The following is a 15,961-nucleotide window of genomic DNA, read 5'->3' as shown; positions in this document are numbered from 1 at the left end:
TCGATTGTTTCGGTTTCGTAAGGGAATCGTTTTACCAATTTGAAACCGAGTTTTAAGTTGGTTCAGGTCAAATTGGGTATTTTAGTTAATTGTGGTGGAAATAGGCTAGGTTTACTGAACTGGATCACCTTTTAACTAAATATTTTATTTTCTTACGTAATTATCAAAACATGCATGATAAAGTGGTGCAATGTACAAACTACAAAGAGGGTTTTTGGTCTAGACTTGCTCGGGTTGAATACAAGCTAGGTTGGGTTATATAAATTATTGTTAATATGAAATTACCATACACAATTTTATTGGGCACTTTTACAAATCTGGTTTCGTGAAAATCGTAATAATGGAGTTTCATAACATCTCAAAATAACAGTAATTATTAAAAGAAATAAATATAAATGAAGTAATCTATAACCATTATTAAGATTAATAGAGGACTCATAAAACCAATTGAAAAGTGTGGTAAAAGTGGATAAAATGGATATTCGTAACTGGCCCAAGTGGCAGTCTTTGGGCCAACTCGACTCATGCAAAATGTTTGGTAATTGCATATTATATATGGTTCCCCTAACTCTAAAACAAAACCAACCATCTGTACTATATATAATACTATGTTAGGTACCCGTGTAGAACACGAGTAAAATAAATAAATTTATTTAAATAATAACACAATGTGAAATATAAAAAATATGTTCATATAAAAAACTATAATATATAATAGAACAAATTACACAATACATAACATGAAAATAAAAAGTTGAAACTTCATAAATCTCTAAATATTTCTTTGTATACAATATTTGTAATTTAATTTATAACTTTATCCTTCATATTAAAATTAGTAGTTTGTTTTTGGTTTCAACTCTAGATGACAGAACACATAACTGACCATGTGTTAAAACAGGTTGTCAAAAAAACAAACAAACCATCTAAAGCGATTGGCCTTAGCTTTTATTAATCTTCACTGCAAAACAAACATAAAGTTAAAATTTCTTTCTTTGAAATTTGAAATTAATTATTTTATCTAAATCAACATGAAAATTCATTACTGATAAAAGCTTAATGTTAATAATTAATACATATATATATACATATATATAACTAAATAATATATTTATGTTGGTATTAAATTTTTTAAACCAGAAAATAACATATCAAATAGAAAAAATAATAAAATATGAAACTATTAATAAGAAAAATAAATATAAATTTAATATGGGAGACAGGTGGAAAAATTTGTAAGGACCACTCATGTGTAATAACATATGGCATTGAGACCCATGTAGAACACGGTTTATAATAAGTGAATTTATTTAAATATTAATGTGATATAAATATATGTTCAAAAGATATTAAGATATAATATATTTTTTTATTGAAATAAAAAATATGCAAATAAAAAATTGTTAAAAATTCATAAATCTCTATTTTTTTGCATACAATATTTGTAATTTTATTTGTAATTTTAACCATCATATCAAAATTAGTAGTTTGTTTTGTTTTTGATTTCAACTTTAGATAATAAAACACATAATAATGCAATATATTTATATAAAACTAAATAATGTATTTATGTTGGTATTAAAGTTTTTAAATCAAAAAATAATTATTAAAAAGAACAAATAATAGATTAAAAAGAAAAAAAAAGATAAATATAAACTATTAATAAGAAAGAGAATGCATTTAATAAGAGAGAGAGGTGGGGAATTTTTTCAAAAATTATCTTGTGTGATGCCATGTGGCATTAAGAAACCTTTATTTATTATATAGTATAGATAGGAGTGAGAGACCTCTTAAATTTTAAGAGGTACCACCCTTATTGCACATTATATAAGTAGCAATGCATATAATTTTATAAATGTAGGGATAATATGGTCTTTACACATCCAAAAATAATTTACAATAATGGTTCTTCAACTTCAATCAAGTTTTGTTAGTTTTATAAATAATTACACATTTTCCCCTCATTCGAAACCACCTACCCTCCCGACTTTTTAACAGCCATAACTTTTTCACTCGTTAATATTTTTTCTAAAAAATTACATCATAAAAACGAGCATTTTATTCTCTTTAATTTGAATATGATATTGCTATAGTATATTAATTTTTAAAAAACTAACATGCTATGTGATAACCAGTTATTACTGGCAACGGTCGGGCAGGTTTGGCTAATGGTATCAAAACGAGTTATGGTTGGAACAGGTTTATACAAAAAGGGTTAATTTAGTTCATGTCTGGATGGGTTTAGATTGAAAGGGGTCATGTCAAAATGGGCTTTGAGTTAATACGTTTACGGGTCGGAACATGTCCGTCAAAATGAATAGGGTTAAAAAGTAGTTTATTTGAAATTACTGTACATTTCATCTTTCCTTCTTGATTGTCGCCACCAGTTTCACGTGTTCAAGCATCATTTACGCGGATGGCATTGTTTATACATATCGGATTGCTTGCGCATAAGCGTTATGTGACACGCTTACTAGCACTGGTTACACGTCCGATGCTACGTTAAATGCATACCACATCGGGTTACGCACATACCGTTGCGATGTTACAAACGTCCCAATACCGGTTGCGGTTGCGCATACACCTCTGCATCGCGCGGGAAACTGGCTAGTATTAATACGTCAATAATTAAAATATTGTATATCATGAATTTGATTTTGGATCTTGATGTGAATCAGTATATCACGATCATCGAAAGACTAAAACTAAACGTAAAGACAAAACTTTCCTATCTAAACTAAATTACTGAAAGAATAGTAATCGGTTTAATGATAAGAGGTCCTCTTCATCAGCGTTTTTCATTCCGTCACATCCCTAACCATCCCTCTATTGACTTGATAATCAGAGAGTTTTTATTGAGTATTCTTGTTTTTGTTACAATAACAAGGTACTAAAGAAAACCTTTAAATACAAAAGAAAGGTTTGACCCTTACAAGGAAATATAAATTAAAATGAATGTACTGTGTCTTGATTGAAGTCCACAGTACGAAGCTAGCTGTCAATATTTATCTCTAAATAGAGAAATGATGGATAGTGATCCTTTGCAATATTCATTTAATCATTTTTGTTACGATTTCTAAGATCCCCTTCAAGTTGAATAGTTGAGTCTATAATCCTCAATTTGTCAAGACAATTGTTGAATATTTTTCTGTTGACGGCTTTAGTTAAAATGTCTGTAAGTTGGTCTTCTGATCGGACGAATTGAAGTTCTATAATCCTTGCATCGAGTTTTTCTTTGATGATATTTCTATCGACCTTCACATGTTTTGTACGGTCGTGTTGGACAAGAGTTTTTGAAATTTGTATTCCGACTTTGTTATCACACATGATTCTACTGGCTTCGGTTTGAAGAAAGCCAATTTCTGTCATAAGTTTACGCATTCATAGAACCTCTGCTACGCCTCGTGCAATTCCTTGGAATTCCGCTTCGGCACTAGATAATGTTACGACCTTCTGTTTTTTGCCTCTCCATGTAACTAAATTTCCATAAACTAAAGTGAAGTAACCCGATGTTGATCTTCCATCATCTTTGTCTTCTGCCCGGTGCATTAGTATAAAGTTGAACTTTTGGGTGTTTATTTGGTGGGAAGAGAACCCCGTGACCTTTTATCCCTTTAAAATATTTGATAATTCTTCGTACTTCTTCCATGTGAGTGTGTTGAGGTTGATACATAAATTTACTAAGTACCACCACTGCATATGCGATGTCTGGACGAGTATGCGAAACATATATTAGTTTTTCTACCAAGCGTTGGTTTGTCAGTTCCCCTTCTTCTTCCATATGTAGTTTATGATTAACCACCATTGGCGTATCAATCGGTTTGCAATCGATCATACCTATCTATGCTAAAAGATCAAGACTATTTTTCTTTTTATATATTAGTACTTCAATTCCAAGAATTTCACACCCCAACCTACACCGAAACATGTTAGCACGCGAGACATAATTGTATCATACTTCAAAAGACACTAAAGTAAATTACACGTGTCAATATATAAATTATTCATTTCATAAATCATTCAAGTACACAAAACACAACACAACACAACATTGTCTTAAAAAAGAAATAACATCATGATTAAATAATTAAAAATAAAAATATAACTTTATTCGTCATGCAACCTAAGGTCCAATCTATGCTTTAACTTCTTTCTTCATCTCAAAAAGCTACACGCGTCATGCATGAAAATATATAGTTTGTCAACATAAAGTTGAGCAAGTAATCATGGTTTTTGAATATACATAATATTGTAAAAGACAATTCTTTGCGATAAACATTAACTACTACAACTAGCATAACAATAATATAAAAGGTTGTTTTTTCACCCGAATCAAATAGATAACGAGCTACTCCTACGGTGCATAATCATATTAATGAGGATGAGGATGAGGATGAAAATGAGATACCAACAACCATAACTCAAAGTAAACACCTAGTCACATTCACACGTATCAATTAATCGAGCAATTGCATATCTACGCAATTAATGGAATTGTAGTGAAAATGCTATCTTATTGGCTTCGATCAATAGCAAGGGATTGATTGCACGTAGGTTGATGCCCCGTTTATTCGCCTTGAATCGATTCGTATCTTTTTGGCTTTCCTACAAACAATTTAAGGTTTTTCAATTAGACGTGAAAAGTGCCTTTTTGCATGGCGAGATATCAGAGGAGGTGTACGTCTAGCACCCAAACAGCTTTGAAGATCCAAATTATCCAGAAAAAGTTTACTAGCTTGAAAAACTTCATCAAGCTCCACATGCGTGGTATGAGACTATGTCCACTCATTTACTTAAGAATGGGTTCACTCGTGGGCATATCGACAATCTCTTCATAAAGATAGCGGGAGAAGACTTGTTATTGGTTCAAGTCTATTTGGAAGACATCATATATGGTTTTATTTGTTTTCGGGTTTTTTGTATGGTACGAATCTCAAGCCTAGAGTTTAACGAGCAACGAAATATTTAGCTTTCACCCTATTTTGTCTTTAATTCATATTCCTGCTATCAATTTGTAACATTATATCTACATAATTATTGAGTAAGAGTCAAGTGACTACAGAACTAGTGTCAATCATTTTTTTATAGAAATCCAAAAATTTTCTTTAAAATGCCTTAATAGTATACACATTTATCGTGATTACATATAACTACGATTTCAAATTTTCACAAGAGAGGAATAACGTTACATTTAGAAGTCTTCCTGAATATTATAGAAAATAATAAATAAATGTATGCGTGGATTCGTGGAGTATATAATTATGAAATAAGAGATTTAAGACAAAAGTGGAAAGAAAATGAAACCATAGCCCTATTTTTCCAAGTCTCCGTATGGCGACGACCCCGTTTTTCAACCTATTTGACTGCCCAACTCCTGTTTGACGGGCAACACAAAATCATACTCTTATACTGCATTTTTAAAAATAAAATTGTTAATTGGTAAAAACAGATTTATAATATAGTACATCGATATATTAAAAAAAACTAAAGCGTAATAATAATTACTCCAGTATTAATGTAATTATCATAATTATCGTAATGTTTGCTAAGTTTGAAGTTATTTTGTATTTGATAATAACCGTACTGTAATATATGTGTGCATATATATTAGTTTTGAAAATTATATATTATAGCAAAAAAATGTGTATCAAATTTATTCATTTAGAGTATTCCTGATAGCTTCTATATATATATATATATATATATAATTACACTAAAAAACACTATAATTATCTTTCTCTCATATACAATTAAATAATATTCTTTTACATTTTTACCATTATATGTTCTCTCTACTCTACTCATAACTATTTTTAAATACATTAAAAAATAAATAAATGATGAACAATGTTCTTCCAAATGTACTCATCTCTTTAAAAATTTTTCTCTACTTCATTCATAACCACTTACAATTCTCTAAAATAATTTAAAAATCTCTCTCACATAATTATAAACGAGCTATTGTGAGTGCTCGTATGCTTGTGTACTAAGCTATTTAAACAAATATACATGGCAATTATCTTTCTAAATAGAAAATTTACCCCAGTTTATATTTCTCCTATAAATAAAGATAAGAAACACAAATATTTTTAAAATACTTTCGATAAACACAAATTACAACTAGAGCATTAATGGAGAAAGAATAGAATAGAAGATTCAAACGTGTTCATGAATCAAAGTCTTTGCAGCCCAATAATAATACAAGCAGAAGAAGCCACCCACAGTTACACAAATTAGCCGCAATCGCTTGCCCTAATATTCTATATAGTATACATAACCAAATCCATATAACAATCCAACAGTAGTTATTTATTTATTTATCTTTATTATCATTATTATTCTTATTGCAAAAAAAATGGATGATCGGGAGATCCCACACCACTTCATCTGTCCAATTTCTCTCCAAATCATGAAAGATCCGGTGACGGTCGCAACCGGTATCACCTACGACCGAGATAGCATCCAACGATGGCAATCACACTTCCGAAACAAGACATGTCCGGTTACAAACCAACTGCTGCCCATTGACTCAGGTTTTACACCTAATCACAATCTCCGCAGTCTCATCCAATCATGGAAAGAATCGGATCAAGTTCCATCGTCCAAGGAATCGTCTTTCGAGATCAAGGTACTCGCCATAAACCTCATCAAGAGTCTTAAAGTACTAGATTTGAAATTTGAGTCACTTAATAGTTTGGAACAACTTGCTTTGGAAAGTGAAAATAATATAGTTTGCTTAAAAGAAGTAGGTGTTGTTAAAACCATGTTCACCATTGTGGTTTCTTGTTATCAGAATTGCAAAACCAATGGTCTTAAAGAAGCCCTTAACGTTCTTTACCTTGTTCGATTTACACAAGAAGATACACGCTCGATTCTTTCGAAACATGACCAAATCATAAGTTCTTTAACATGGGTTTTGGATCTTGATGCTTGTGATGATATATGTTCCACAATGAAATTCCATGCAATGGTTTTATTAAAAGATATTATACAAAACGCCGACTCGCATATTCTTGAGAGATTGAACCGGGAGTTCTTCAGAACAATTGTGCTCATTCTTCAACATCAAAATAGTAATAACATGAAGCATGGAATCAAGGAGGTTTTGCATGTCATGCTTAGCACATGTACATGGCCGAGAAATTGCTCATTGATGATCGATTCTGGAGCTGTGTTCGAGCTCATAGAGCTCGAACTCAGATCACCTGAGAAAGCAGTGACCGAGCTGATTATGGCAGTATTGTTTCACTTATGTTCTTCAGCCGATGGGAGGGCTCAACTTCTTGGTCACGCGGCTGGAATAGCCATGATCACAATCCGAATAGGGAAGGTTTCTCAAAAGGTTGATGAGATAGCCTTGATGATTATTTCATGGATATCCAAATTTTCGGGTACGGATGGGGTGCTTCAAGAGATGGTGAGGGTTGGGACCGTTAACAAACTATGTACGGTGCTTCAGGTTTATGGTCTCAATACGTATACAAGGGACACAGCTAGAGGTATCCTTAAAAGGCACTTAAATGTGTGGAATGGCTCTCCTTGTTTAGATGCAACTAGTCTAACATGTCTCCGTTAATTTAGAATCCTATATATGTTTTGGTCAACAAAAGACATTACATATGTTGTTTTGCTTATATCACACGACATGAAATAAAGGTCAAGTGAGCATTCTTAATGTTCTAAACTTCCATCATACGTTAAGAGCTTTACATTTACAGTGGGTTGGATACCAGCCACTTTTATCTTCTTCATCGTTAAGTATAATTTATATTTATATACTTTTTTAGAATATTGAATTTTAAAAATCCAAATTTTGTTAAGTTAGTCAGCGTTAAGCCCAACTTTAAAAATGTACTACAAAAGGGCCAATTTTCAACATACTTTCCTCCAACGAGCTTTTCACTAACAGGGTTAGATTCCATTAGTTCTTGCAAGCATGGACCATGGCGTAGACGCTTATATGAAAAAAAGAAAAAAAAAACCCAGCTAACTTATTATGTGGATGACGTGGAATATGAAAAGAAAAATATTTTGTTAAACACCATCGCACACCTCTTCCTCCACCACAACCACCCACCACAAACACATCATTTTCTGCCCCACCCCCCTTCAGCCAGGGATGCAAACAAGTCGAGCTATCCGCGAGCTATTTGAGATTGGCTTGTTAAAAGCACGATCTAGTCGAGCTTAAACGAGGACGAGCTCGAGCCTAAAACTTAGCGCGTTCAGTAAACGAGCCCGTGCTTCACTTATCGAGCTCGAGCCAGCTCGCGAGCCTAGACGAGCTTGTTATTAATATAATTTTTATAATATATACGTGTGTGTATATATTTAATAACTAGACGAGTGTCCGCACGATGCAGCAGGAAATGAAGACATTGGTAATCACGCAACAAGTTTATGGGTGCTTATTGTTCGTTGGAAACCGTGAAACCATTCAAACTGGTTATTGGTTTTTTTTACACAGTTGATTTTTTTCTTTAACTTTTGGCTGACCAATTTCAATTTTCAATGGGTTGGTTTCGGTTTTCGACAAAAAAAAATGTTACTAACTGTTTAGTTTAAAAACAATCAAAACTAGACCGCAAACACGCCTACGTAAAATGCTATTTTTTTTACTGATAAAAATATTACAATATTATACTCAAATTAAAGATAATAAAATGCTCGTTTTTATAGGGCAATGTTTTCAAAAAATATTAACGTATGAAAAGTTTGTTACTGTTTAAAAATAGTGGGGTAAAGTTGGGAGTTAAAAATGAAAATAAAAAAAATATATTACGAAGGCATAATTGTAACTACATTTAATGAATTGATAAGTTGTACCTTGCGTGTTAAATTTTTGCATTTAATTTGTTCATGTCTTCTGCATCTTAATTTGTCCATGTCCCCTTCATTATATATTGTGTATAGATTATTAATTAATCTATATAATACCATGAAAAATAACTAAACAATATAAATTATGCATATCTATACTATATATAATACATAAGTCATGGGCAAATTAAGACACATCTTTTTTAAATAATTTACAACTTATAATGCATAATGCACACATTATATAGCATATAAGAGAAGGACAAACTTGTCCATTAAAAAATATGTCTATAAATAGTTACAACATAACCCCCTCAACTTTACTCAATTTTTGTAAATTTAAGAAATAGTTACAACTTTGGACCTTTATCTTTACCAATGTATTTCTTTTTAAATTTAATTGTTAACCAACTTCCCACCAACGATTTTCCAGCGGCCGTAACTTTTTCATATGTTAATATTATTTTAAGAAAATTACACCACAAAAATGAGCATTTTATTGTCTTTAATTTGGGTATAGTATTCCTATAGTTTGTTCCAATTAAAATTAGGATGTTACGTATGGGTGTTCACAATTCAGTTTTAATAGTTTCTAAGTTAAGCAATAAGTCAAACCGTCGGTTCATATTTTTTCATTGAAAACTGAAACTGAATTGTTGAAAATTCAAACTGAATCGTTACTAGGTTTGGTTTCACACATTGAGCTTCAATAATAAGTTTACCAACCGGCCCGGTTTTATATGGCCAATCTTTAGTATAAAGCATAAACCAAACCGTTTGCTATGTTGTGAACATTCTGAAACCAGCTAACCAAAAGTGATGATTGGTTTAAAAGTTTTTAAGGTTTCAAACAAACCTTGAACATCCGTAATTTTTACATGATTACTAGAATTTTCGTTCCCCGCCGCATCGCACGACTATCCGTCTATACTATATATAATGTAGCTTTCATGTACAAATTAAGACACTAGGTTTTTAAGTAATTTACAATATTCAAAGCCTTATGTACACCCTATAAAGCTTGTAGCATAGGGGCAAAGTTGTCCACTACAAAATATGTTTTACGTAAATTCAATAAGTTAGAAAATAGTTACAAAATTGGCACTTAAACTTTACTAACCTTTTGTAAATTTAAGAAATTGTTACAACTTTTACCCCTAATCTTTACTCATGTATTTGCCAAGTTTATGTATTTTCTTATTTTTCTTCTATATTTCTAAATATATTACGTTTAAGGAAAAAATAGAGCTTACTGATGTATCGTACTTGTTTGTCGACATTTCCATATAAAATTTATTCAATACCGAGATACGGTTTATAAATGCAAGTCACTAAAGCATTAATGAACATTTCAAATATGTAATTATAAATCAATAAAATGTTTAAACACATAAATATGCATTAATGTACAACCCATGTTCTGTTTTAGTTTAGAAATCCTGAAATTACAAATTCAGTCCTCCATTTATACAACTCACATTACGAAAACAAAGCAATAAAATCAACTCAAATTAATGTTGTACGAATTTGTAACGGCTTCACAAAAAGTATGAAGGCCAAACTTAAACCGTGGGCATAACCGTTAGCAACGGGTTTTTACGGTTTTAAATCAAACAACGAACACCACTAAACTTATTACATGATTACTAGGGTATGTGTTTCTAGCTGCATCGCGCGGGCACCCGCCTAGTGTGTGTGTGTGTGTATAATTATAACTGAATAAAATATGTATAAAAGTAAATGCAAATATATAAATATTAATTAAGAAAAAGTAGATGAGTCGAGCTCGAACTCTGTGTAAGTTAACTGAGCCGAGCTTGAAGCTAGTCGAGCTTAAACTCGGCTCATTTTATCCCCTACCTGCAGCATCTCACCACCACTGGTTTCAGGCTCGATCCATAAGATGGGGCAAGAAGGGCTATAGCCAAGGGCCCAACATCTTTTAGGGCCGAGAAAACTTTTTCACGTTTATTATATAATTTACAAACCTATGTAAATTAATAAACAGAAGTTAGTTCAAATGGTGGATAGATCTCCCAACAAGGGAGCTGCTCCATTTCTAAACTTGCGTCACACAATTCTTTTTGTCTTAATTTCAAACTAAAATAGACTAAGGTCTGTTAGTTTATTTAATATTAGGGTAGTGTACTGTGTAATACGCGAGTGAAAAATATAGAAAATGCCATGTATACATATATGAATAACATAATGAGCATTATAATTTTATAAATTATAAGGCATTACATAATTAATATTAATTAAAAGGTAATGACATATTTCCTAAAATATACAGATTAGTAATAATAATTTGTATTTTAAAAGAAATCAAAATGTAAAGTTGTAAATATATACCTATTAAGAAAAAGAGAATGCTAGCATCAAATTGTCTTAATTGAGTTGGTAAGCCACAAACATTTTAAAAGTAAGGTAGTTAGTTCGATTCTCATCAACAACATATTTTTAATTTAACAATTTTAATTAAACCAAAATAGACAATTAAGTGAAATTTGTTAAACTGAAAACTTGTACATTCGGCAATGGTATGTGATGGACTAGTTGAATGTCATGTGGACAATAAGTCTTCTTTCAATAATATAGTTAGATTCCCCCTCTCATCTTATGTGTTTTTTCATCTTGTTTTATTTTTTATATTCAAGGAACAAAAAGATTTTTGATTTATAACCAAAATTGTTATCAGAGACTCCACAATTCTTTTAAGTATTCAAATTAGATCATTGATGTGTGAGAATGTATATATACTAAAATTAACCAAATTTTAAAAATAGAATTACTAATTTAACCACACATAAATGGCAAGTATATCAGTAACAGTGTAGTAAACAAGTAAGACTAGATATCGAACCTAAGACACTATGGGAAACAACTCTTTATAATAAGCCTATTTGATTATTGACCTAATATTGATTTTTAGTTTTTAAAAGATATTTTTAAATATTAAATATTAGAATAATACTTTATAATAATTTGGACTAAAATAAATAAAACAGTAAACTTAAAATGTGTCACACCCCAACCTAAGGCGGAAATGCCGGGGCATGATCCGATTGCTCACAGATCGAAGATACTATCATACAGGAAATGTGACAATATCTAATTAATTATTTATTCAAGAATACACACAATACCAAATACAACAAAACTAATTAAGTAAATAAATATAACAAGTTTAAATCCATATTTGTCTTCATTATAACCCTAAGGCCTTTCTAAGTGCCCATACATCAACTTCGAGCAACCTGCATCTGCGTAAAAAATGGAGTTTGTCAACAACACATGTTGAGTGAGATGATCACCAATTTTGACACACCAAATAATAATATATATGTATATGATAGATAGTTGATAAATGATAGATGATAAGTGATAAATACGCAAACCAACCATGTGATAGTAATCAATCAAATCATAACAAAACATGTATATAACCAAATCGTACTAGTGTGCCAATGAATTGTTGCCAAGCGAATTGGTCATTAATTACAATGACTAAAATTGTCGGTTTATCTTCGCTAAGCGAATCGGGCTCCGGTTACTAAGATGTTCGTATGATCATACTAATAAGAATCCAAGACTTGACAGATACAACAAACACACTTAAACAAATAGCAATTAGCAAATAGCATTTAAATGATACAACACACAATGATCGTGTTTGCGATTGTTTGAGATATATCATCATCATCATCATCGTACTCAGTATATCTCACTAATAGCAAAGCTATGTTAGGGTCTGAGGAGGGTAAGATGTAGACAGCCTTACCTCTACCTCATAAGGATAGAGAGGCTGCTTCCGGTGAGACCCCCGGCTCGAGTTTGAGATATATATATGATAGAAAATATGAATAAGTACGCATATGTCCCCAAAACATTAGAAAATAGTATATAAAAAGGAGAATAATCAAACTCACCTGATCGATTAAGCCAAATGAGAATGAATACGACAAGAAAGTGAAAATCACGCTCTTCGAGAATTACCGACAAGAATCCTAATTAAATAATGTTATGACTGAATTATAAATGATATGATACGTATAACGAATTTTGGATTTCGATGTAAATTGAGTTATATTTGTGATTGGGTATGTTACGGATTGAACAATTGTTCTCTAAAGATTATTATTATTCAATTATAAAAATTATTGTTTGTCCTAAAATCGGGTTTACTAATAATTAGTTTAAATAAATATGAATTGAGACCTATTATAAAAATAAACGTTTAAATATGTAATTATCGTAAAATTTATATCCTGGAATTTTTAACAACGATCTAACGATACAAATATAAATAACACGTTTTATACGTTTATTATAGTTTTGTTTAAAAGAACTAATATATACATATATATAATAAACATGAGCGAATTTATAAAGACGTTTCTAACAACGGGAAATATCAATTTTAGTGTCGGTTTTTAATAAAATAATGATTATTTTATTATTATATATATATATGTATATATATACATATATACACGAAAACTTATAATGAAGCCAATTGACACGAAACGTTTGACTTTATGATGTCGGTTTAGATAAAATATTGTTTATTTGATATTTAATATTAATTATAATGTATTATAAATCATTAAAATAAGTTAAAAATAACTAAAAATAAAAATAAAAAAATGGCTAGCTGGGACTCGAACCCGCGACCTATGGCAGTTCAATGGTTTAACACACACACACACACCAGCCATGCGTACTGGTGTGTTAATTGCTTAAGATTTATAAACGGTTTTATATATAGAAACCAATAAAAACCAAGTTTGATCATAAACACTGAGTATACAATCGATTGATCCGTTCATTATTCATTCAATTCATGTTAGGGCTTATGTTATAAGATGTTAGACGAACAATATGCATGTTTTAATTTCCTGTAACAATGATTCAATCAGAGAGAACTACCACTACTGTCGGGACGGCAAGAACAGAATGAGAACGAAGGTTTACGGCCACAATCAATGTAATTAGGTTTAGGGCTTTTGCTCATCGGGTTATAAAGGAGGTGCAGATGAGAGCAATTGAGTTATAATTCATCTTAGGTTATATAATTGATTTAGGTTTAAGTCGGTTTATAGAATAAATCAATTTGTGTCCGATTTGATCTTGTTTCTTAATTAACGAAGCCTACTAAGCCGTTAATGGTAAGAGTAATCAAAAACATGATTTGATTTCTATTTTAGATCGACATATGTGGCTCAAGTAATCTAAACGGGTCATGGGCATGAATAAACGGGTATGGATCACGGGTATGGGTTCAGGGTAATTGGGTTATAAATGAATATGTAAAAATTTGCCTTATAGTCCCTAGAGAATTGAAATGGAAACAATTAGGATTTAAGTATATTTTTGGGTTAAAAATGAACATTTTCTAAAGTTATATATATATATATATATTAAATAAATGTAATAAATAAATATAAATTGTATAGAAATTCCTTGATAAACGTGATACTTTTTAGTGTTAAAAATTTCCCGAACATAAAACGGGTCGAGTAACGGGTATGAATTAGTACGTGAAAAACCGAGTTGTTACAAAATGACCCGAACACGAGAAACAAGAGAAATCGGCTTTTAATTCAGATATGATAAAAACGAGTTACCTGTGTATGAATCTCTAGACACAAGTGATGAAATCCTGACTCTGATAATTTTATTGAAAACTCGACTCTAACCTAGTGAACTTCTAAACCATAGACGATAAACTAGATTCAAATTGGGATAAGTGAATAAGTGATAAAATCGACTGGCTCAAATCTTCGACACTAGATCTCACAATTATTATTAAGTATAAAACCTTTTGTAAGTTAAAGACGTCAAACTGTGAAGCTAGTTACATTTTAAAACTGAAATCCTAGGAGAACCTAGACACGATCACTGATGCACGTGGACAGCTTGGAGGTTAGAGTGCCGGTCCCGGGGACGGCGTGGGGTCGGAAACGCGCTGGAAACGTTTCCTAAACGAACACGTTAAATGGGGACGGTCAACAAATGATTTCGGGACGTATCTATAACCAATCGCGTGGCGGAGAGGCCACATACGATATTCCGGTAAAGAATTACGGCGCCGGAAAACCTATGAAGAAGAAGAAGAAAGGAAGCGGCTGGATGTTTTAGTATTTTAGATGTTTTAGGATTTTAGGGCTAAATAAGTTTAGGTTTAACATTTAACCCTTTGGTATTTCACTTGTTTGCATCTAGTCCCTAAAACTTGTTAACTTTTAAATAAAAGGTATTAAATTAGGTTATGCATTTTAACATTTTAACCTCTCTATCTTGACTAAATTTACATTTGGTCCTCAACTTATAATTTTATACATAACATGTTTAAAATGGACATTATATATAGATAAAAAGGGAAAATTCCCAAATTAGCCCATTTTAAAGAGAGAAAGCCCAAAATAGCCATTTTTTCTTCAAATTTTTTTAGTATTTGGACTTTTTAGACGCATTAGAAAAAGATAATAATATAGGGGTAGCAGGCCATATAACTAAGGAAAGCTAGAAGAAGACCAGATTTGGGAAAATAATAAAGGGAAAGTCCAAATAATTTTGAAATATTGGAGTAAAAGTTCATATTTTTACTAAACTTTTTTTTTCTCAAAAAACCGTCTTGAGAGATTGTTTTTTTATGTTTCCTACATTTTCCGTCCATATTTTCAAATTCTAGGAAAAAGAGATTTTCAAATCTCGTATTGAGAGACGAGATTCTACTACCACCACCACCCACCGTTCACCTTCTACCACCACTACCGCCACCATACACCACCACCACCATGACCAACCGTTCGCCACCACCACCATCCATCCCCACCACCCACCCACCGTCCGTCACTACCATCGATCACCACCCACCACCATCGTCTGCCACCACCATCCATCAACACCACCCACCGTTTCCTCCACCACCACCGTCTTCTCCATCATCATCATTGTGACATCCGTGGCAAAACCGAGTACACCTTAGTACTTACAAACTCGAATAAGCGTTTAACCGCTTATTGCGTAACGAACAAACGAATAACCAAATGGGTCTGGTTATGGTCCGGATTTCCCAGGGGGCCATCTATAAGTGATATACGATCTATGCAAGCTAAAATATTAGTAATATGGCCTT

At 31.8% G+C, this 15,961-nt stretch overlaps 1 protein-coding gene across 2 annotated transcripts; it reads left to right on the top strand.

The window, feature by feature from the left end:
* Window positions 1–6,314: 6,314 nt before the first annotated feature.
* LOC143573123 (E3 ubiquitin-protein ligase PUB24-like) lies at window positions 6,315–7,650 on the top strand. Of its 2 annotated transcripts, XM_077058092.1 has the most exons (2): window positions 6,315–6,628; window positions 6,794–7,650. In XM_077058092.1, exons 1-2 carry the CDS (start codon window positions 6,356–6,358, stop codon window positions 7,574–7,576), a joined length of 1,056 nt encoding a protein of 351 aa, XP_076914207.1. In that variant the 5' UTR covers window positions 6,315–6,355; the 3' UTR covers window positions 7,577–7,650. The 2 variants fall into 2 exon arrangements, with proteins under 2 accessions (XP_076914207.1, XP_076914202.1); XM_077058087.1 differs by having other exon boundaries at window positions 6,315–7,650.
* Window positions 7,651–15,961: the final 8,311 nt, after the last annotated feature.

The sequence above is a fragment of the Bidens hawaiensis genome, unplaced genomic scaffold, assembly GCF_021521415.1.
Source record: "Bidens hawaiensis isolate Kalapana, Puna unplaced genomic scaffold, B.hawaiensis_p1.1 tig00001382_1, whole genome shotgun sequence".
Classification (NCBI taxonomy): domain Eukaryota; kingdom Viridiplantae; phylum Streptophyta; class Magnoliopsida; order Asterales; family Asteraceae; genus Bidens; species Bidens hawaiensis.
Note: the sequence above shows the minus strand (reverse complement) of the source record. Positions and strands in the feature narration are given on the sequence as shown.